This window comes from Pelodiscus sinensis, chromosome 19 (genome assembly GCF_052426305.1).
Source record: "Pelodiscus sinensis isolate ZL-2025 chromosome 19, ASM5242630v1, whole genome shotgun sequence".
Classification (NCBI taxonomy): Eukaryota; Metazoa; Chordata; order Testudines; family Trionychidae; genus Pelodiscus; species Pelodiscus sinensis.
In genome coordinates, this window is record NC_143070.1 from 6,091,583 (window position 1) to 6,115,458 (window position 23,876).

A 23,876-nucleotide genomic window follows, 5' to 3' on the forward strand; every position below is an offset into this window, starting at 1 on the left:
TACTGGGCGGCAGCCAGTTCCCCTCCCTCCCCGAGTTTCAGGAACTGGCCGATAAGTCCCCTAAGGTTGCCCTGCTAACACACGGCCACCCCCACAATATTCCGCACCAAAGAAAAACTTGAAGGGTGTCTCGCTAGGACCCAGCAGCAGCAGCAGCAGGCGCGGGGGGAGCGATCGCTGGCTCCGGCCCGGCCGCAGGAAGCGACTCGCCGCCGCTGCTCGCGGGGACTCTGGGGCCAGGCTCCGGGCCGGATCCCCGAGCCCCGGCGGGGGCTGCTGCGGGGCCCCGGAGCCCGGGCTGCAGCCGGGAGGGGGAATCTCCGGCCGGGCCAGTCCCGCTGCTCCCTCCCCAGGAGCCTCTCCCCGGGCAGCGCCCCCAGCCCGGCCAGGCCCTGCCCCTGCCCCAGGGCGGGCAGCGCTTGGGGGGCAGGTAAGAGAGACCCCCCGGGAGCGGCGCCCCGGTGCCCCCGGGCTGCAGGGGGAGGGGTTGGCCCCGGGCTGCTCCCGGCGGAGCTGGCTGCGAGTCCCCGCCCGGGGCAGCTGCCACTAGCCCTGCCCGGCTCCATCCCTGCAGCCTGACTCTGCGGGGACCCCGGGAGGAGCTGAGAGAGGAAAAGCCACTTGCTGCCTCTGCGGAAGCACCGCCCTGCTGGAGTGGGGGAGGGGACACTAGTGGGGGTGACGATACTGCGGGGCCCACAGTCCAGAATGGCTCCTTGGCTCGGCTCTTTCCCCAGTGCGGGGCTCAGAGATGCTGCTGCGGGGGATTCAAAGGGGCTCGCTGGGTTTTGTTCTAGGGGGAGGGGCCGGGCCGGGGGGGTAACAGACTCACTGGGTTTCTTCCCACAGGGCCAACCCAGAGAGTCCCAGCGCGTGTCTGTGGGGGCAGGGCCTGGGGGGACTCGGGGGGCGACAGGGACTCAGGCCCCTTCTGGCACCTCCCCCATCGCCCCTCTCGCCCCAACAGGCCGAGGAGACACGTCGAGAGTTCGCTCCAGAGCGCCCGTCTGCCAGGGGCCGGGGCCGGGCAATGGCCGGGATGGAGCCTGCTCAGGTAGGGGGTTCAGGGAGCTGCTGGGCGGGGGGAGGGAGGAGACAGGGTGGGATAAAGCTGCTGAGTTTCTGAGCAGGCCCATGGGCAGGGTGTGACCGCGCCCCCATTTCTAACCCAGGCCCCCAGCCCCCCTTGGGCAGGGCTGTGAAAATGTCCCAGACTCCCAATGCTGTGACCTGAGCCCCCAGCCAGAGGTTGCTGGGAAACACAAAGGGAAGCTGCCGGGATTCCCGTCCCTGCCTGTGGCTCAGAGCTCGGCTTCCGCCTCAGCCTCTGGCTAGTACAGGGGTGAACAATAGTTTTTGGTGGGGAGGGACACTCCAAGATTTTGGAAAATGCCCAAGGGCTGCACTTGTCTGTGGAGGGTCTAGGATGGAGGTTGGGCACAGAAGGGCACATGGGGTACGGTACTGGGATGCAGGAGACAGTGTGAGGTCTGAAAGGGAGTTCGGCTGAAAGAAAGGGGTTGGGGTGTAGGGTCAGGGTGGGAGTGTGGATGCAGGGAAGGATTCTGGCCTGGCGGAGGAGTGTAGAAGGGGGTACAGAGTCTGGGAGGGAGTTGTAACCTGGGGAAAGAGGGTGCAGAGCATTTGGTGGTGTCCTGTAAGAAGCTGGGGGACACGAGAGGCAGGCTCTGGCTTGGAGACACTTATCTAAGTGTCTCCTGGTAGCAGCCCTGCAACACCCCCCAAGGCAGAGTCTCTGCCTGCTCCAGCCCCAGTCTACTTAAAACTGCAGGGCTGCATCTAGACTGGCAAGTTTTTCCACAAAATCAGCGGCTTTTGCGGAAAAACTTGCCAGCTGTCTACACTGGCCACTTGAATTTCCGCAAGAACACTGACTTCAGTGCTCCTTGCGGAAATACTATGCTGCTCCCATTCGGGCAAAAGTTCCTTTTGTGCAAAACTTTTGCGCAAAAGGGCCAATGTAAACAGCTGAGATTTGTTTTGCACAAAAAAGCCCCGATGGCGAAAAGGGCGATCGGGGCTTTTTTGCGGAAAAGCGCGTCTAGATTGGCCACGGACGCTTTTCCGCAAAAAGTGCTTTTGCGGAAAAGCATCCGTCCCACTCTAGACGCTCTTTTCCGCAATAGCTTTTAACGGAAAACTTTTCCGTTAAAAGCATTTGCGGAAAATCATGCCAGTCTAGACGTAACCCAGCTGTTCCTTCCACATGGCCCAGAGTGAAGCTTATACTGCCTCCCTCCTCCCCCCCAACCTTTGGTCCTATTGGCTCGTTGTTTCTGGCCAATAGGAGCTGGAGTCACTTCCTATTGGCTGCTTGCTTTCAGCCAATAGCAGCTGAGGATTGGGCTGGGGGCAGGGCCAACACTGCAAGCCCCGCCCTCCTCCAGAGTAGAGGGGCACAGGGAGCAGTCCAGTGCGGGCTGCATGCCAGAGAGTCCCATGGGTCAGATCTGGATGTGGCCTGCCAGAAGAATCTGACCTATTCCGGGTCTAGTAGGGGAGTGGTCAGTGTGAAGGTCCTGCCCTTCTCCGTCTGATGAGGGTCTTTCTGCCCATCCCCTGAAGCCTCCTGGCTGCTCTAAACAGGCTGGGGATGGGATTCTACTTCTTCCGCCCTCCCCAAGTTTCAGCGGGATGGTGGCTGGGGCCACAGGCAGTGGGTGAGGGACTCTTGTTGTTGCAGATGCGGGTGACCTTCGAGGAGGTGGCTGTGTATTTCACCCAGGGGCAGGGGGCGCTGCTGGGCCCCGCTCAGAGAGCCCTCTACAGGGACGTCATGCAGGAGAACTACGAGGCGGTGACCTCGCTGGGTAAGGGCGTCCTGGCCCCTCGGGGATTAGGAGCCGTGGGGTCTGCGTGTCCGACACGGGGCAGGTTCTTCCCTGCTCAGGTGGCCTGGACAGGAATGGGTTCCATGGGCACAGCTGCTGGGGGAGAGCGACTTGCATCTCCGCACCCTGTGCAGTGAGACCAGGGTGCAAAGCACTAATGGACGTGCTAAATCATCCCCACCCGGCCTCTCTAGATTTCAAGGCGGAGGGACCATGAATTCTCCTGTCTGTGTTGTTTCTCACTCACATCCAGAATCCCTGCTCCCCTCCCTCCTTGGGACAAGCTCCAGCCGTGGGGAGGGCTCTGGGCTCTGCAGGTTTAGAAATAGGCAGGGATGTACGGTAACTGCAGAGCTGTGAGTGTCAGCAAGGGCCCCAGACTGCCCAGATCCTGGGAACTCCTAGGGAGGGCGTCACAATTCTTCTCATCTTCCTAAATGTTGGCCTTTCCTCAGAGGGCTCAGTGACCATGTTCCCGTCCTCTTGGGTTGCACATTCCCCAGCAGAGCCCGGGGACAGGTTCCACTCACGGAATGTCCCTTGGGACGGACGCCCTCCATGCACCCTGATCTACTCTGATTTCACCCCCCGTGCAGGGTTTCCCATTCCCAAACCTGAGCTGATCGCCCGGCTGGAACAAGGGGATGAGCCCTGGATGCTTGACATGCAGGCCGGGGGGGAGAGAGAGATGCTGAGACACACCTGCAGAGGTAAGGACTGACAGAAAACAGCTGCTGAATGAAGGAAAAAGTTAAGAATCCCAAAAACGAAGTATCAGTAATTGTCCTCCGTACTTCCTCCTTCCATGCAGGGCAGAATGTAGTCAGATGATTTTACTCAAGGTTTTCTACCGGTCCTGTTACTTGCAGGAGTGTCCTTCCCATGTTCCCTTCCCTGTGAATGTTTGTGTGGAAAGCGGAGGGACAATCCAAATATCTGGTCTGTGCAATTTCAGTGTGTTGGGTTTTCCCTTGGTGCTGTTCCTCTTTCTCTCCAGCTCAGTGATTTCTGCCTGAATTGTCTCTCTCTCCCAGCAGGTGATGAGACAGCGACTGAAAATGAAGAGGGGAATCAACAGCAGGAAGTTCCTGGGGAAATGGAACCGCAGGCGACCTTTGTGGGAAAAACTGAAAGGAATGTTTCCCAGTGCTTGGAACAGGGAAAAGCCTGGCAAAATTGGCCCAGGCTGAAGAGGCTGCTGGGAAACCTCCCATGTGAACAAAGGGATGAATCTATTAAAAGTGGGGAAGGACACAAGCATCCCGCAGCCCAGCAGAGAAACCCCAAGGAAGAGAAATATGATGAATGGCTCAGTTATGGGAATGGACTTATTCTGAGCCCAAATCTTATTACCATTCGTACTGTAGGTACTGGAGCGAAATCCCTTAAATGCTTGGACCATGGGGAAAGCATCAATAACAAATCAGATCTTAATGCTAATGAGAAAAGCCAAAGTGGGGAGAGAGGCTCTCGGTGCCTTGAGGGTGGGAACTCTTTGAATCAGAAATCTACCCTGATTGGGCAGGAGACAAGTCATACAGGGAGACCCCATAAGTGCTTAGAATGTGGTAAAAGTTTCGGAGAGAAGTCAGCTCTGATTAAACACCAGGCGATGCACACAGGAGACAGGCCCCATAAGTGTTTAGATTGTGGGAAAAGTTTCATATGGAGGTCCTCCCTTGTTTTACATCAGAAAATCCACACTGGGGAGAGACCCCACAAGTGCTCAGAATGTGGTAAAAGCTTCATACAGAGATCAGACCTCATGAATCATCAAGCAACCCACAGGCAAGACAGACCCCACGCGTGTTTAGACTGTGGAAAAAGTTTCAAATGGAGGTCAGCCCTTTTTTCACACAAAAAAATACACACCGGAGAGAGACCCCACAAGTGCTCAGAATGTGGTAAAAGCTTCATAAGGCTGTCAACCCTTGTTTCTCATCAGAAAATCCACACTGGGGAGAGACCCCATAAGTGCTTAGATTGTGGGAACAGTTTTACAAAGAGGTCAAACCTCATTAAACATCAGGCGATTCATACAGGAGACAGACCCCATAAATGCTTAGACTGTGGAAAAAGTTTCATACAGAGGTCAGACCTCATTAAACATCAGAGAAGACACTTAGGATACAGCCCTCATAAGTGCTTATACTGTGGGAAAGCTTTTGAACGGAGATTGAACCTTGTTTTTCATCAGGCAGTCCACACAGGAGAGAGACCCCATAAATGTTTAGACTGTGGAGAAAGTTTTATACAAAGGTCAGACCTCAATAAACATCAGGAGAGACACTCAGGAGACAGACCCCATAAGTGTTTAGAGTGTGGTAAAAGTTTCCTGTGGAGATCATTCCTTGTTTCACATCAGGCTGTTCACACAGGAGAGAGACCGCATAAGTGCTTAGAGTGTGGGAAAAGTTTCAAACGCAGATCTGAGCTTGTTAAACATCAGGCAGTCCACACAGGAGAGAGACCCCATAAGTGCTTAGACTGTGGGAAAAGCTTCATACATAAATCAGACCTCAGTAAACATCAGGCAGTCCACACAGGAGAGAGACCCCATAAGTGTTTTGTGTGTGGAAAATGTTTTATATGGAGATCAGCCCTTGTTTCTCATCAGAAAATCCACAGGGCAGAGAGACCCCATAAATGCTTAGAATGTGGTAAAAGATTTATACGGAAGTCAGCCCTTGTTTCACATCAAAAAATCCACACAGGAGAAAGCCCCCATAAGTGTGTAGACTGTGGGAAAAGTTTCATACAGAGGTCAAACCTTATTAAACATCAGGCAATTCACACAGGAGACAGACCCTATAAGTGTTTAGAATGTGGAAAAAGTTTCATTGTCAGGTATAACCTTGTTAAGCATCAAGCAATCCACACAGGAGAGCGACCGCACAAGTGCATAGACTGTGGGAAAAGTTTCATACGGAGGTACAATCTTTTTAAGCACCAGGGTATCCACACAGGAAAGAGACTACATAAGACTTTAAACTGTGGAAAATGTTCCATATGAAGGTCAGTCGTCATTTCATATCAGACAATGGATACAGGAGAAAGATCCTATAAGTGCTAAGACTGTAGTGAAAGTTGTATACAATATATAAAACTTGATTAAGCATCAGGAAATCCACAGATGAGAAACCATAAGTGTTAAACTGAAAAAAATTCATATGGAGGCCTGACCTTGATAAAAAAAACAGCTAATCGATAAAGAAGAGACACCACATAAATACTCAGAAAAAATCATACTGAGCCCAGCCCTTTTTTTACATGAGAAAATGTGCAGTGGATCGAGACCCTTTAAGTGTTTGGACAGTGGAATAAAGCTTTATATGGAGGTCAGACTGTGTTTCTCATCAAGTGAGCCAAAAAGGATTGAGATACCATAAGCGTTCCGAGTATGGAAAAACGTTCACATGAAGATCAGAGCTGTATAAACACCAGGCACTCCACATAAGTTTCACACAAATACCAAACAAAGTTTCCACATGGGGCAGAGAACCTGTTAGTGACTGGGCTGTGGGGAAACTTTCATAGGGACGTCACGCTGTCGTAAGCGTCAGGCAATCCACACATGGGAAAACCCAAATGGGCTTGGACTGTGAGTAAAGCTTCATGCCTAGGTCAGGTCTTGTGAAATATCAGTCACTCTACGCAAGAGTTTGACTCTGAGGCTATGTCTACACTCGCAGCTTCTTGCGTGAGTAATATACAAATGAGGCTAAGCGTGGAATATTGCCGAGCCTCATTTGCATACCTAATGAGCCACCATTTTTTTCAGAAGAGGCTCTTGCGCAAGAAAGAGCATCTACACTGCCCCTTCTTGCACAAGAAAAACCCTCTTGCGCAATGCCGTTCTTCCTGAAAAGTAATAGGTGTAACGGCATTGTGCAAGAGGGTTTTTCTTGTGCAAGAAGGGGCAGTGTAGACGCTCCTTCTTAGGCAAGAGCCTCTTCTGGAAAAAAAAAAAGTGGCTCATTAGGTATGCAAATGAGGCTCGGCGATATTCCATGCTTAGCCTTATTTGCATATTACTTGCGCAAGAAGCCACAAATGTAGACATTGCCTGAGAACGCTTGGACTGTGGGAACAGTTTCAGAAACGGGTCAGCCCTTCTCAACATCAGGCTGTCCACACTGGAGAGCGAACCTGTAAGTGCTTAGACTGTGGGAGACATTTCAAAAACTGATCTGACCTTTGTTTTACAGCAGAAAATTCACACTAGTGTGAGACTCCCTAACTGCTTCGACTTTTGAAAAAATGTCACACAAAGATCATATATTGTAACACAGCAGGTAATCTGCACAGGAAGGAGACTTCCTCAGTGCTTGGAGTGTGGGAAAAGTTACAAAATCAGATCGGCCCGTGTTTTTTATCAATGAATCCATACGTGGGAGAGACTCCATGGCTGCGTCTAGACTGGTAAGATTTTGTGCAAATAGTTTTAACGGAAATGTTTTTCCGTTAAAAATATTTGCGCAAGAGAGCATCTATACTGGCATGTGCCTTTGCGCAAAAGATTTGCAAAAGCATCCATACCAGTGTAGACATTCTCTTGCGCAAGAAAGCTCCAATGTCCATTTTAGCCATCGGGCTTTCTTGCGCAAGAAATTAATGTAGCTGTCTACACTGGCCCTCTTGCGCAAGAATACTTGCACAAGAGGGTTTATCCCTGAGCGGGAGCGTTGAAGTATTTGCGCAAGAACCACTGATTTTGTACATTACAAAGTCAGTGTTCTTGTGCAAATACTCGCGGCCAGTGTAGACATGTGGCAAGATTTTGCACAGAAGCAGCCGCTTTTGCGCAAAATCATGCCAATCTAGATGCAGCCCATAAGTGCTTGGACTGGAAAAGAGGCACCCAGAGATCACACTTCATTAAACCAGGAAGAAACAACACTAAATCTAAACTTTTCTGACATGGTCAAAAAGGGGTAAGAAGCTTGGAGGATAATTGACTCAGACTCAACCTTTAGAAACTTGTTAAACAGGAGTTCAAATGGTATTTGAAGACATTCCACGGTAGACAGATGCAAAATGTTGACATTAAAACTTGTTAAAAAATTGGCAGAAGATTGCAATGCTGTTGATTAATTGCAAGATCATTCACATGATTAGCTCAAAAATTGATCATAGTTAGAGAATTTAAATCCCAATGAATTGCATTGTTACGCAATAGAATACGAATTGGAATTCAGATATTTTGGTTCGTTTTCTTTATGTGTTCAAATACATTGATTTCTATTACAGCAAAGAACAGAAAGGGTGCAGGGCTCACATTTGTATTTATTACTAATATTTACACTGTAAACAGGATAAGCAAAAGAAATCGTGTCTTTTAAATTCACCTCATATAAGTACAGCAGTGCAATCTTTTTGTCATGAATATGTCATTTTAAAATATCCATTATTTTTGTTACACAGCCTCAGGGCACTCCTTCAGGATGCTTGTTTCTTGGTCCATCTCCATGGTTCCTTTGGCTGCTCAAGGGATGTCTCCCAGCTCTTCATGAAGACCGGGGATGTGGGGATATTAGTGCCAAGGAGTGATGTTTTTGTCAATACTGGACTCTGTGTCTGTAACCTTGTGTAGGCTGGGGATTTTAAACCAAAAGGCACTGCCTCTCTGGCTTTTGTTCTTGTGGATTCCAAAGGCCAGAGCCAGCTTCAACTCACTCAGCAAACTTCTTTGTGAAGGAAGGGGATTGCAGCCTTTGACAGCGATTTCTCCTGCCGATTTTGAAGAGGAACTTGCCAGCCTTGGCCATGTGATCCAATTCATGTTTATGCTCCTCAAGACGCCCAGTGTTCCTATTCTCAGGAACGAATTTCAGGAGCTGCTCTAGAATATCTTATAGCAGGTCCTCTTTTACATCTCTGGTTAACACTGCATGTTGGATTTCATCATTTGATCACTGCAGCCCGGAGAGTGGAATATTGCAGTTCTGAGCCCTCTGGCCTTCTGTTCAGAAAGCTTAAGAACATAAGAACAGACAGACTGGGTCAGATTACAGGTCCATCTAGGCCAGTATCCTGTCTGCTGACAGTGGCCAATGCCTGATGCCCAACAGGTAATCCTCACGTGATCCCTCTCCTGTCACCCATTTACAAACAAACAGGCTACGTCTACACTGGCATGATTTTCCGGAAATGCTTATAACGGTAAATTTTATCGTTATAAGCATTTTCGGAAAAAGCGCGTCTACATTGGCAGGATGCTTTTCCGGAAAAGCACTTTTTGTGGAAAAGTGTCTGTGCCAATCTAGATGCGCTTTTCCGCAAAAAAGCCCCGATCGTCATTTTCGCGATCGGGGCTTTTTTGCGGAAAAGAAATCTTTGCTGTCTACACTGGCCCTTTTCTGGAACAGTTTTCCAGAAAAGGACTTTTGCCCAAACGGGAGCAGCATAGTTTTTCTGGAAAAGCAGCTGATTTCATACAGTAGATTGTCAGTGCTTTTCCTGAAATTCAAGCGGACAGTGTAGACAGCTGGCAAGTTATTCCGGAAAAGCGGCTGATTTTCCGGAATAAGTGGCCAGTGTAGACACAGCCACAGAGGCTAGGGACACCATTCCTACCCATCCTGGCTAATAGCCATTGATGGACCTAACCTTCATGAATCTATCTAGCTCTTTTTTGAACCCTGTTAAAGTTCTAGCTTTCACTGCATCCTCTGGCAAGGAGTTCCACAGGTTGACTGTGCACTGAATAAAGAAAAACTCCCTTTTGTTTGCTTTAAAGCTGCTGCCTATTCATTTCATTTGGTAACCCCTAGTTCCGTGGTCACCAACCCGTCGATCGCGATTCACTGGTCGATTGGGAGGGCTCGACCAGTCAATCGCGAGGCATTCAGGGCCCCCCCAATTCTCCCCACCCCCAGGAAGGAGGTTGTGCCGGCTTCCCGCAGGGTGGACGGAAGTCCAGCAGCTGCATGCCACTTCCAGGCTTTCTGGAAGTGCACTCCCTACTCCCCTCCTCCAGTCTGTGGCGTGCTGGGGACTTGCTGCACGGGGGAGGAGGAGGTAGGAGTCCCAGGGGAAGACGTGCGTTGGGGCTTCCCCCCTCTGCGGAGGAGGGGGAAGGAGTCCCAGTGGGAGGCATGTGCTGGGGCTTCCCTCCTGGGGAGAAGGGGGAGAGGGGTTAGGAGTCCCCAGAGAAGGCACTTGCCAGAGCTTCCCTCCTTTGGGGAGTTGGGGGGGGTGGGAGGGGGAAGGCACATGCCGAGGATTCCCTGCCCTCTGTTCCCACTGGCACTCTGCCCCCACTGGCACTCTGTCCCCTGTGGCAGAACCCTGTCCCCTGCCCCCACCCCCACTGGAACCCTGTCCCTTGCCGCAGAACCGTGTCCCCTGCCCCAGCACCCACTAGCACCCTGCCCCAGCACCCTGGCCGCTGGCCCCACTGGCAATCTGCCCCCACTAGCACCCTGCCCCCACCCCAGCATCCACCAGCACCCTTCCCCAGTACCATGTCCCCTGCTCCCACCAGCACAGTTGGGGCCACATTAGTGAGACTTGGGGGGCGGGGGTTGGAGGATTTTTTTTTTTTTTGCCTCTCACTTGTGTGGCCCCAACTGACTTTTCTATGGGTCAGTGACCCCTGACTCGAAACAGGTTCCCAGCCCTTCTCATAAATAAAAACAATGCTGAATCTTTTTGTGTTTCACACTTTATTTAAAAATGAAGCCTGGCCAACAAACCCCCATCTGGCTGCAGCATCATAACACTCCTGCACACACACACACGCACACACAGGCCCTAGATCTGAGCCTGTCATACACTGGAACCCCCTGCCCTGAGCCTCTCACATCCCCAAACTCCTACACCCCCACATCCTCAGACTTCTGCCACAACACTCCTACACCATCCACACACCGCAAATCTGTGTCCTGAGCCCATCATACTCCCTGCACTGAGCCCCTCACATACCTCAACCCAAACTCCTGCACCCTCACATCCACAAGTCTGTGGCTTGCTCAGTATCCCAACCCTCCACCTGACCCCAACACTCCCCAGCCTGGAGCCCCCTCCCTGAGCCAGCATCCCCTTCTCCACCTCCTCCTGCATCCACACTCCTTCCCAGAGCTTGCACCTCGCACCCCTTTCCACACCCAAATCCCTCATTCCCACCCCAGAGCCAACACATCCTGTCTCAACCCAGTGAGGGTACGGCTAGACTGCAGGGCTATGTCTACACTGGCACCCTTTTCCGGAAATGCTTAAAACGGAACAGTTTTCCGCTATAAGTATTTCCGGAAAAAGTGCGTCTACATTGGCAGGATGCTTTTCCGGAAAAGCACTTTTTCCGGAAAAGCGTCCGTGCCAATCTAGACGCGCTTTTCTGCAAAAAAGCCCCGATCGTCATTTTCGCGATCGGGGCTTTTTTTGTGGAAAACACTACTGTGCTGTCTACACTGGCCCTTTTCCGGAACAGTTTTCTGGAAAAGGACTTTTGCCCGAACGGGAGCAGCATAGTTATTCCGGAAAAACACTGACAATTTTACATTAGATCGTCATTGCTTTTCCGGAAATTCAAGGGGCCAGTGTAGACAGCTGGCAAATTATTCCGGAAAAGCGGCTGACACAGCACAGGAGTTTTTCCAGGATTCCAGAGGTGTCCCAGAAAAACACTTCCGCGTCCAGAGACGCATTTGTTCTTCCGCTTTTTTTAGTGGAAGAGCAAACATGCACTTTCGGTAACCCCTGTATTCCTTGTTCCGCAAGGAATAAGGGGGCTTCCGAAAGAAGGGGTTTTTCTGACATTTGGCCCGGTCCGCACAGGCCAAAAGTTGGAAAAACCTCTTCCTACAGAAGAATAAAAAAAAGAGACAGTGTAGCCGTACCCTGAGAGAGAATAAGGGCAGGGGATAGTAAGTGATGGAGAGGAGGAGAACAGAGAGGCTTCAGGAAAGGAGTGTGGTCTTGGGGGAAGGACGGGGCGGTAGATCTTGGCTTGTTCTGACAATTAAAAAGTGAGTTTGAGCATAAAAAGGTTGGAGACCACTGCCCTAGTTTTTATATTGTGGGAATAAGTAAATCACTTTTCCTTATTCACTTTTTCTACACCAGTCATGATTTTATAGACCTCTATCCTATCCTCCCTTAGTCTTCTCTTTTCTAAGCTGAAAAGCCCAAGTCTTTTTAATCTCTCTTCATATGGGAATTAAAATTCATCTTGGGAAGAGGGAGGGCCAGGGCAGCTAGATGCACCTCGCCCTCAGCCAGCAGAAAACTAACACACACACCCGGCAACTGCTTACAGCTTCTAGGCAGCCCCACCTACATTGGTTTACCCTGCTTCCTAGGCAGAGTGTCAGCTGACTGAATCCTCCACCTAGCTCAGGATAGCTTGGGCCATTTCCTACATGGTGCTGGGCAAAACACACACACACACACACACACACACACACACACACACTAACTTAATGTGTTGGGGGGGGAGAGTCAATATGATGTTTGTAAAGGGAAATCGTGCCTCACCAATCTACTAGAGTTCTTTGAAAGGGTCAGCAAGCATGTGGACCAGGAGGATCCAGTGTATGTAGTATACCTAGATTTCTAGAAAGCCTTTGATAAGGTCTCTCAGCAAAGGCTTGCAAGCACAGTGACTGTCATGGGATAAGAGGGAAGGTCCTCTCCTGGCCAGGTAACTGGCTAAAAGATAAGGAACAAAGAACAGGAATTAATGGTCAGTTTTCACAATGGAGAGAGGTAATTGGTGTCCCACAGGGATCTGTACTGAGGCCAATGCAGAGTCGGCCTGTGGAACTCCTTGCCAGAGGATGTTGTGAAAGCCAGGACTTTAACAGAGTTCAAAAAAGAGCTAGATACATTCAAAGTCCATCGATTGCTATTAGCCAAGATGGGCAGGGATGGTGTCTGCTAGCCTCTGTTTATCAGAGCTGGGAATGGGTGACAGGTAACAGATCACTTCTGTTCAATCCCTCTGGGGCATCTGGTATTGGACACTTTTGGGAGACAGGACACTGGGCTAGGTGGACCTTTGTTCTGACTCAGCGTGGCCATTCTCATGTTCCTACATAGGTACACTCAAAATTAAAGCAGTGTAAACTTTAGTACCTAGAACTCTACTAAGTTGTTGTTCTTGCAGATCTGACAAAATGCAAAGAAGGGTACAACTGTTAGATTTCTAAGGGAGCTACTACATTGAGGCTCCCGATTAACTACAAATACCAACAACAAGCAATATAAAAATTAACATTTAACACAACAGCATTGGCTAGTCTATGCTAATTTCTTCCTATGAGACAGACCAATATTCATGAAATCACCACAGAGCCAATAAAATCTTCATCTCTACATTCAACAGGCAGCACATCCCCTTAGTTGTTCTCTGGGACCGTGTTAAAACACCACAGCTGTGTCTAGACTGGCCAGTTTTTCCGGAAAATCAGCCGCTTTTCCGGAAAAACTTGCCAGCTGTCTACACTGGCCGCTTGAATTTCCGCAAAAGCACTGACTTCCTACTGTAAGAAATCAGTGCTTCTTGCGGAAATACTGTGCTGCTCCTGTTCAGGCAAAAATCCCTTTTGCGCAAAAGGGCCAGTGTAGACAGCTGAGATTTGTTTTCCGCAAAAAAGCCCCGATCGCGAAAATGGTGATGGGGGCTTTTTTGTGGAAAAGCGCGTCTAGATTGGCCATGGACGCTTTTCCGCAAAAGATGCTTTTGTGGAAAAGCACCCGTGCCAATCTAGAGGCTCTTTTTCAAAAATGCTTTTAACGGAAAACTTTTCCGTTAAAAACATTTCCGGAAAATCATGCCAGTCTAGACGTAGCCCACATATCTGACCTGCAGTGTCCCTTCAGCAGCCCCAGGGCCAGACACAACTCCTGGGACACATGCGAAACAGAGTGGCTACGTCTACACTGGCCCCTTTTCCGGAAGGGGCATGTAAATTTCACCAGTCGTCGTAGGGAAATCTGCGGGGGATTTAAATATCCCCCGCGGCATTTAAATAAAAATGTCCGCCGCTTTTTTCCGGCTTTTAAAAAAGCCGGAAAAGAGCGTCTACACTGGCCCCGATCCTCCGGAAAAATGCCCTTTTCCGGAGGGTCTTATTCCTACTTTGAAGTAGGAATAAGAGCCTCCGGAAAAGGGTGCTTTTTCCGGAGGATCGGGGCCAGTGTAGACGCTCTTTTCCGGCTTTTTTAAAAGCTGGAAAAAAGCGGCGGACATTTTTATTTAAATGCCGCGGGGGATATTTAAATCCCCCGCGGATTTCCCTACGACGACTGGTGAAATTTACATGCCCCTTCCGGAAAAGGGGCCAGTGTAGACGTAGCCAGTGAGAACTGCCTTTACAGGGCAGGATTAAAACCTGCTGAGGCCCTAAACTCCTTCAAGTTGAAGTGGCCCCATGGCAGTGCCCAGAAGTAAAATGTATTTTTTTTAATGTATTTATATATTTATTTATTTTGAGTTTAGAGGCCCCTCGAAATCCGAGGCCCTAAGGCAGGAGTGGGGAACCTGTTTTGGGTCAGGGGCTACCCACACGTGAGAAGCAAGAAACCAAATCCCAACCCAACTGAGGAGAAAGATGCTCCCCACATTCCCCTCGCACATCAGAGCCTGGGGTGGCCCAGCCTAGTAGATTTTGTGTGCTCCTGCCTGTGGTGGGGGGAGAGAGGCTGGCTCCCCAATGCTGGGGGTAGCCCTGAATTTGGTGGCCGGGTCCAGGAAAACCAGGGGCCACATCTGGCCACTAGAAATGAGATTCCCCACCCTGCAGCGGTAGCTTGCTTAGCTTGTGCGTAAAGCCAGCTCTAACCCTTTACATCCCGGAGATGCTGTTTGTGCTTCCCGGGTGCCCACAGAGTGCAGGCCGTATTGGGTCAGGCCAAAGGTCTATCTAGCCCAGTGTCCTGTCTGCCAACCTTGGTCAACACCAGACGATCCAGAGGGAGTAAACAGTGGGGCTAAGTATTTCCTTTAACCAGGAGAGTGGGGAAGCTTTTTTGGGTCATGGACCACCGACCCACAGAAAAATCAGTTGGGGGCTGCACACAAGTGAGAAGCAAAAAGAAAGAAAAAACAACCCTCCCCCCCAAAAACCCAAACAAAAGCAAAAAAAAACCCTGTAACTGAGGTGTCCACGAATGACCCTCTGGCACATCACACCTTTGTGGGCCCAGTCAAAGGATCCAGCCCCTGGGACTAGGTTCCCCGCCCCTGCAGCCCTTCCCATTTTCCGTACGTTTTTTTTTCCCATAAGTTTAGTAAATGGCACTGAGTCTAAGCTCTGGGCAGGGAAGGGGCTGGCACAGAGGGAGCTGGTGCGGGTGGGGACCTTAGCCCCTGTCTACGTGATCACAACCAGTCTGGACTTCGAGCCCCCTGGAACCCTCGGCCCCGCCTTAGGCCCCGAAGCTGCGCCTCCCGCTCCCGAGGGGTCAGTGAGCGGGGCAGAGCCAGGCCCAGGGGCGCAGCGCAGCGCGGACGGCGGGTGTCTCGCTAGGACCCAGCAGCAGCAGCAGCAGCAGGCGCGGGGGGAGCGATCGCTGGCTCCGGCCCGGGCGCAGGAAGCGACTCGCCGCCGCTGCTCGCGGGGACTCTGGGGCCAGGCTCCGGGCCGGATCCCCGAGCCCCGGCGGGGGCTGCTGCGGGGCCCCGGAGCCCGGGCTGCAGCCGGGAGGGGGAATCTCCGGCCGGGCCAGTCCCGCTGCTCCCTCCCCAGGAGCCTCTCCCCGGGCAGCGCCCCCAGCCCGGCCAGGCCCTGCCCGGCCCAGCCCCTGCCCCAGGGCGGGCAGCGCTTGGGGGGCAGGTAAGAGAGACCCCCCGGGAGCGGCGCCCCGGTGCCCCCGGGCTGCAGGGGGAGGGGTTGGCCCCGGGCTGCTCCCGGCGGAGCTGGCTGCGAGTCTCCGCCCGGGCCCGGGGCAGCTGCCGCCCGCCGGGGCGGGGCAGGGTGGGGGGTGCAGCCGGGGTCACATTTACCCGCCCCGCAGCTGCTGCTTTGTGCTCCGGGGCCGCGCGGGGGAAGCGGGTGGAGGCTCCTGCTGCTCCGCCCACAGCCTCCCTCCGGGCCCTAGCTGCGCCCGTCTGGGGGCGGAGGCAGGAGGTGGCTTTTTTCCCGTCGTGAGGCTCAGTGATGCTGCTGTCGGGGGCGTTGTCCTGGCGGGCCGGGCCGGGGGTGTGTGTGACAAACTCACTGGGTTTCTTCCCACAGGGCAGAGCCAGAGAGTCCCAGCGCGTGTCTGCAGGGGCAGGGCCTGGGGAGACTCGGGGGGGCGACAGGGACTTAGGCCCCTTCTGACACCTCCCCCATCGCCCCTCTCGCCCGACCCGCCGAGGAGACACGTCGAGAGTTCGCTCCAGAGCGCCCGTCTGCCAGGGGCCGGGGCCGGGCAATGGCCGGGATGGAGCCCGCTCAGGTAGGGGGTTCAGGGAGCTGCTGGGCGGGGAAGGGAGGAGACAGGGTGGGAAAATGTCCCAGACTCCCAATACTGTGACCTGAGCCCCCAGCCAGAGGTTGCTGGGAAACACAAAGGGAAGCTGCCGGGATTCCTGTCCCTGCCTGTGGCTCAGAGCTCGGCTTCCGCCTCAGCCTCTGGCTAGCAGGTGTGTGGCCAGGGAGAAGGCCCTGCCCTCTGTCTGCTGAGGGGGAGGCAGGGGAGGATCTCTCTGCACATCCCCTGAAGCCTCCTGGCTGCTCTAAACAGGCTGGGGATAGGATTTTACAGGGATTATGGCTGGTCGGTGAGGGACTCTTGTTGTTGCAGATGCGGGTGACCTTCGAGGAGGTGGCTGTGTATTTCACCCAGGGGCAGGGGGCGCTGCTGGGCCCCGCTCAGAGAGCCCTCTACAGGGACGTCATGCAGGAGAACTACGAGGCGGTGACCTCGCTGGGTAAGGGCGTCCTGGCCCCTCGGGGATTAGGAGCCGTGGGGTCTGCGTGTCCGACACGGGTCAGGTTCTTCCCTGCTCAGGTGTCCTGGACAGGAATGGGTTCCATGGGCACAGCTGCCGGGGGAGAGCGACTTGCATCTCCGCACCTGTGCAGTGAGACCCGGGTGTCAAACCCTAATGGACGTGCTAAATCATCCCCACCCGGCCCCTCTAGATTTCAAGGCGAGGGGCCATGTATCCTCCTGTCTGGGTTGTTCCTCACTCGCACCCAGAATCTCTGTTCACCTCCCTCCTTGGGACGAGCTCCAGCCGTGGGGAGGGCTCTGGGCTCTGCAGGTTTAGAAACAGGCAGGGGTGTAACTGCAGAGCTGTGAGTGTCAGCAAGGGCCCCAGACTGCCCAGATCCTGGGAACTCCTAGTGAGGGCGTCACAATTCCTCTCACCTCCCCACACGCCTGCCTCTCCCCAGGGGCTCAGTGACCATGTTCCCGTCCTCTTGGGTGGCACATTCCCCAGAAGGGTCTGGGGACAAGTTCCACGCACAGAATGTCTCTTTGGACAGATGCTCTCCCCACCCTCCATGCGCCCTGATCTGCTCTGATTTCACCCCCTGCGCAGGGTTTCCTGTTCCCAAACCTGAGTTGATCGCCCGGCTGGAACGAGGGGAAGAGCCCTGGGTACCCGACCTCCATGCCGGGGAGGAAAGACAGATCCTGAGAGGCACCCGCACAGGTGAGGACTCAAACAGAAACCAATTGGGGAATGAAGGAAAAAGCTGAGAACCCCAATAATGGGGTGTGAGTTTTGACTCTTCTCACGCAGGGCATGGTGTAGTCAGCAGAAACTGCTCATGCCTGTCCATCAATTTTCCTTGTAAGCTGTGTGCTTATGGGGCCACTCAAGAAAAATTCATATGCTGCCCAACTAACAATGGAATGCCCCCAGCTTGCCTGGATCTGGCCCCTGAGGTTCAGTGCCCCCCCCCATCGAGCATTGGGGAGCCGACAGATGCACTCCAGTCCCTCCACTGTCTCTCTTCAGGGCTGGAACACACAATCTACTAATCTGAGCCCCCCCAAGCCTCTGGTGTGGGAGGGAAATGTGGGGGGTTTCTTTCTCCTCAATTGGGAGCCATCTCAATGAGGGCTTTTGTGTGGGTTATTGGGGGGGGGGGGGGTTATTTTTGTTTTGATTTGGGGTTTTTGTGCTTCTAATTTGTGTGCAGTCCCTGACTGATTTTAATTTGAGTTAATGGCCCCAGATCCAAAAAGAAGTTCCCCACTTCTGGAACACTGCTTTCCACTCCTCGTGTTAGTTTTCTTCCCATGTTTCCTTTCCCGTCATTGTTTGTGGGAGAAGCGGAGGCACAAGCCAATTGCTCTTAATTTGCAATTTCAGTGTGTTGGGTTTTCTGTTGGTGCCTTCTCCCCAGCTCAGTGACTCCTGCCTGGATTGTCTCTCTCTCTCCTAGCAGGTGAGGAGACCGTGAGTGAGAATCAACCGCTGGAACATCCTGGGGAATATGAGAGAAGCCACAGAGGAGAGAGACCCCATCAGTGCTCAGAATGTGGGAAAAGTTTCATACAGAAGTCACACCTTGTTTCACATCAGGCAATCCACTCGGGAGAGAGACCCCATATGTGCTCAGAGTGTGGCAAAAGTTTTATACGGAAGTCAGCCCTTGTTTCACATCAGACAGTTCACACGGGAGACAAACCCCATAAATGTTTAGACTGTGGAAAAAGTTTCATATGGAGGTCAGTACTTGTCGCACACCAAAGAATCCACACAGGAGAAAGACCTCATAAATGCTTAGACTGTGGAAAAAGTTTCACATGGAGGTCAGTTCTTGTTGCACACCAGAGAATCCACATAGGAGACAGACCCCATAAGTGCTCAGACTGTGGAAAAAGTTTCATACAGAGGTCGGAGCTTGTTAAACATCAGATAATCCATACTGGGGACAGACCCCACAAATGCTTAATCTGTGGGAAAACTTTCATACAGAAGTCAGAGCTTGTTAAACATCAGATAATCCATACTGGGGAGAGACCCTATAAGTGCTTAGACTGTGGAAAAAGTTTCAGATGGAAATCTGACCTTGTTAGCCATCAGGCAGTCCACACAGGAGAGAGACCGCATAAGTGCTTGGACTGTGGAAAAAGTTTCATACAGAGGTCAGAGCTTGTTAAACATCAGGCCATCCACACAGGAGACAAACCCCATAAGTGTTTAGATTGTGGGAAAAGTTTCCTGCGGCAGTCTGTACTTATTAAACATCAGGCCATCCACACTGGAGAGAGAGCCCATAAGTGTTTTGACTGTGGGAAAAGTTTCACATGGAGGTCAGCCCTTGTTTCACATCAGAGAATCCACACAGGAGAGAGATGCCATAAGTGCTCAGACTGTGGAAAATGTTTTCTTCGGAGGCCCGACCTTGTTAGCCATCAGGCAGTCCACACAGAAGAGAGACCGCATAAATGCTTAAGCTGCGGGAAAAGTTTCAAGTGGAGGTCAGCCCTTGTTTCACATGAGAAAATCCATACAGGAGAGAGACCCCATCAGTGCTTAGAGTGTGGAAAGAGTTTCTTGTGGAGATCTAAACTTGTTAACCATCAGGCAGTCCACTCAGGAGACAGACCCCATCAGTGCTTAGAGTGTGGAAAAAGTTTCAAATGGAGGTCCGTACTTCTTAGGCATCAAGCAGTCCATACAGGAGAATGCCCCCAGGAATGATTAGACTTTGAGAAGAGTTTCATACAGAGAACAAGGCTTCTTATACATCCATCAGCCCACACAGGACTGGGGCCCTGTGCGTGTTTGGGCTTTGGTAAACGTTTAAAAAACAGATCAGCCCTTGTGTTATATCAGATAGTCTATCTTTGGGTGAGACCCACTAAGTGCTTGGTCTGTGGCTAAAGTTTCACACAGATCACACATCGTTAAATCATTCCTCCTTAATGAGGAGTCCTGTGGCATTTTAAAGACTAAGAGATCTAAGCTGCCACAGGACTCCTTGTTAGTTTTGCATATCGAGACCAACATGACTCTCTCTCCAAGAGAGTCCCCATTAGATTGACTTGAGCTTTGAGATGTCAACTTGTATTGTTAAAAAAATGGCAGAAGATAGCAGCACTATTGGTCAATCGCAGTTAACTCACGCAAATAACTCAAAGAATCAATTGGGATTAAAAAAACCTCGATCTCAATGAAGCACGTTGTTAAACGATGGAATACCAATTGAAATATGTTAAATGTTTTCGGATGTTTTTCTGTGTTTTCAAATATATTGATGGTCTTACAGCAAGGAATAGAAGGTGCACAATACTCAGTTTATACTTTGTTTATTAGAAATATTTATCTCCCTATCTTCAGGGGGTCCCTTATCCTGCTTTCCTAATACTGGAAAGCAGGATAAGGCTATGTCTACACTGCCGGTATTTTTTGGCAGAAGATATGCAAATTGCGCTCTCATTTGCATATCTTCTGTGGATCCTTTTTGCAGAAGATGTTTTGCCCATAAAAAGCCCAGTGTAGACTGGGCCATTAGTCAGAAAAACCTTTTTTGCAAGATCCCATAACCCTCATTTTTTGAAGATATGCAAATGAGAGCACAATTTGCATATCGCCTGCTGAAAAAAAACTTCATCCCTGGGACAGCTGGTGTTGGAGGCCCAGTCACTGCCTGGGTGTGTGTGTGGGGGGGGGGGGCAAATCGAGCCCACCACCCTATGTTCTAGAGGCTGATGTCCTAGCTCTGAGTTCCCTTGAGATCCTATTCCACTGCCCTACCTTCAGCAGGTCCCTTCGGAGGATCCCTCTGCATAAACATGAGAAAGAAAATTAGTGTTTTGGAGTCCACCTCATAGAAGTACTGTATTGCAATCTTTATCATGAAAGTATCATTTAAAAGCGTCGATTATTTGTTACCCAGGCTCAGTCCCCTCATCAAACAGTTTGTTTCTTTGTTTAGCTCAATCGTAATAAAGTTTGTGGATGAAACCAAGCTGGGAGGGGTGGCGAGTGCTCTGGTGGAGTGGGTCATAATTCACAATGATCTAGACCATGGGTTCCCAAACTGGGGGGCGTGAAGAAATTTCGGGGGGGGGGAGGGGAGGTGACCCAACCCCCCGCCCCTTTCAATTCCCCTTCCTAAGTTTTGCTGCTATTTTTGTTTTTCGGTCCTGGTTAGTTCCTTTGGGTTTTTTTTTTTGGGTTCAATAAGTTTTGATGCTATTGGGGGGGAGGTACAGGGGGTTTCTCAAAAAGCAAAAAGGGGGCGTGATGCCGAAAAGTTTGGGAACCACTGATCTAGACAAACTGGAGCAATGGTCTGAGGTAAATAGGATGAAGTTTCATGAGGACAAATGCAAACTACTCCACTTAGGGAGGAGCAATCCATTTCACACATACAGAAGGGGAAGTGATTGTCGAGGAAGGAGTCCTGCAGAAAGGGATATCAGGGTCATAGTGGACCACAAGGTAGATATGAGCCAACAGTGTGACACTATTGAAGGAAAAAAAAAAGCAAACATCAATCTGGGATGCATTAGCAGGAGTGCTGTGAGCAAGACACTACAGGTTGCATCTTCTTGGTCCAGCATTCTCAGGAGCCAATCCGTCCCGAATGAGGGGATTTGCCGGATATGAGGAGATCCCCTGCAACCAGTCTCAGAGGACACTTCCCCTCCCTCCAACTGGCTCTTCTCCAGCCCTGATGCTACAGGGCTTGGGCTTAGCTCTTGCCTGCAGCCACCGGGGCCCTGTTTCTGTCCTACCTCACTGGGGCTTCCCAGGGGTTGTACTTAAAGGTTATGTCTACTCTGCCGTTTTTTTTCTGCGGAAGATATGCAATTTGTGCTCTCATTTGCATATCTTCTGCTGATCCTTTTTGCAGAAGAGGTTTTGCCGATCAAAAGCCCCGTGTAGACAGGGCCATTAGTCAGAAAAAAACTTTTTCGCAAGGTCCTATAACCCTCATTTTTTGAAGATATGCAAATGAGAGCATGATTTACCTACCAGCCCTGTGATCTTGGGGAACCAAAGCATGGCCACGTGTCAGCCCTATGGTCTTGGAGAGCCAGGGAGTGATACTCATGGAAAACAATCCCCTCTCCCCCAGGCCTTTGCTTGAATCACAGACAAAGCAAGGAAAAGGCGGGGGAAGACACAGCTAAACTCCAGACAAGGGTCATAGGATTAGGGAAACGTCTCAGCCTCATCGGCATTGAAGATAGAACAGAGAGACATCTCCATTAGCAGACAGAATAGAGAACAGCTCTTCCAAAGCAGAAACCACACTGAACTATGGGATATCAAAAGCAGAGAAGCGCTGCCTGATGGGAAATCTCTGCTCCAGATGCTAATGGACCTAGGCCTGCTCACCCTCAAATTAGTCATTATCAGACCAATTCTAGTAATGGATCCTATTGATATCCAAAATCCTGAAACTGCCTATTGTGAGCTCATTCAAGGAACATCACCCATAGCCAGGTGACCAGTCTCTATTGTCTCACCTCTGTTTACCTATAAACAAATCCAGTGTTCCCCTCAAACTATTGTCCTGTCCCTACAAAAACTCCTACCCTTGCCCTAGAAAAACTGTTCTGATACCTGGATTTAAACTGCATCAGTTCCATTGAGACTTCTTCATCTCCTGCCTGATCATGCTGGGGGCTCTGCTCTGCTTGTCTCCTGCCCTCTGGACCCCCCGGCTACCATCATCATCTGGGAACCCCGATCAGTGCAAGCTCCATGGAGTGTTGGGATTTGTCTGTCTCCCCGTCCACCCCCACTATCTCTCTCTGGCTACGTCTACACTGGCATGATTTTCCAAAAATGCTTTTAACGGAAAAGTTTTCCGTTAAAAGCATTTTCAGAAAAATCGCGTCTAGATTGGCAGGATGCTTTTCCGCAAAAGCACTTTTTGCGGAAAAGCATCCGTGGCCACTCTAGACGCGGTTTTCTGCAAAAAAGTCCCGATCGTCATTTTCGCAATTGGGGCTTTTTTGCGGAAAACTGTACTATGCTGTCTACACTGGCCCTCTTGCGCAAAAGTCTTTCGGAAAAAGACTTTTGCCTGAACGGGAGCAGCATAGTATTTCTGCAAAAGCACTGACAATATTACACGAGATCGTCAGTGCTTTTCCGGAAATTCAAGCAGCCAGTGTAGACAGCTGGCAAGTTTTTCCGCAAAATCAGGGGATTTTGCGGAAAAACTTGCCAGTCTAGACAAAGCCTCTAGGTATAGCTTCCTGACCCTGCCCTATGTAAACTGTTATATAGTTTGCTAGCCCTAACATTTGTAATCAGTTTCAATTTAGATTTAATATTGTAACTGTTTTGAGTGTTTGGCTCCCCATATATATATATTCTCTACCCAGAAATAAATCACTTTCATTGTTAAGCTGGTTGCTTCTCTCTCTTTTCCTTTCTCTCTCGCTCTCTTGGGGGGTGTTGTTTTGGCTTCCCTATACGCTCTGCCACATCGCTTCTTGTGCCCAAGCTAAAGATCCGTGTAGTGCCCAAAAATCCCGCGGGGTTTGCTCATCACGTGGTTTACCAGCAGAATGACGGTGGTGTGAAAGTGGGGATAGGGAGGTGCTGAACCTGGGGGGTATATGAGGAAGGCAGCTGAAAGGGCTGTTAAATCCTGCCCACTGAGTCCAAAGGCATGTGGGGGTTCAGCGTAGTGTTGCTGTTAAACCCAGCCTGGTGAGTCCAGAGACATATGAAGGGTCAGCTTGTGAGTGCTGAGTACCCAGTCCTCTCAGATGGGCTCTGTTAGTGGGGGTAAGCGTCCTTGTGTTTCTAAGGTGGGAAGAACCCCATCTTGAGGAACAGTTCCCACAGGAGAGCTTCGTTAGGATCAGGAAGGAATTGGAAGCAGGGAGAATTCAGCTCCATATGAGAGCCCAAGCAGCCCAGGGCTAGAATGTTTCACCTCCGCCAGCGTCATAAGAGTAGCCCTAATAAAAGAGCATACCCCAGAGTGATGGGCAAATCCATGAACAGTGTAAAAGCCAGGAAAGCTACACAAGAGAGAGACGATTTCCCCGCTGAGCTCTGGGCATAGTTACTGGATTATCCTAAAGGTTTCAGAAACTCCTGTCAAAGCGGCCCCTAGGGGGCGGAGCTGCCCCACTCTGCGGCCACCAAACATC

At 51.0% G+C, this 23,876-nt stretch overlaps 2 protein-coding genes across 2 annotated transcripts; both read left to right on the top strand.

The window, feature by feature from the left end:
- Positions 1-2,061: 2,061 nt before the first annotated feature.
- On the top strand, positions 2,062-11,135 carry LOC149522079 (zinc finger protein 251-like). The gene is made up of 4 exons (XM_089770873.1): positions 2,062-2,831; positions 3,449-3,562; positions 3,887-4,215; positions 8,277-11,135. The coding sequence occupies exons 1-4, from the start codon at positions 2,615-2,617 to the stop codon at positions 8,400-8,402; spliced, it is 786 nt and encodes a 261-aa protein (XP_089626999.1). The 5' UTR covers positions 2,062-2,614; the 3' UTR covers positions 8,403-11,135.
- A 3,908-nt stretch (positions 11,136-15,043) lies between these two features.
- On the top strand, positions 15,044-20,719 carry LOC106731863 (uncharacterized). The gene is made up of 4 exons (XM_075914018.2): positions 15,044-16,238; positions 16,587-16,713; positions 17,332-17,445; positions 18,185-20,719. The coding sequence occupies exons 1-4, from the start codon at positions 16,215-16,217 to the stop codon at positions 19,447-19,449; spliced, it is 1,530 nt and encodes a 509-aa protein (XP_075770133.2). The 5' UTR covers positions 15,044-16,214; the 3' UTR covers positions 19,450-20,719.
- Positions 20,720-23,876: the final 3,157 nt, after the last annotated feature.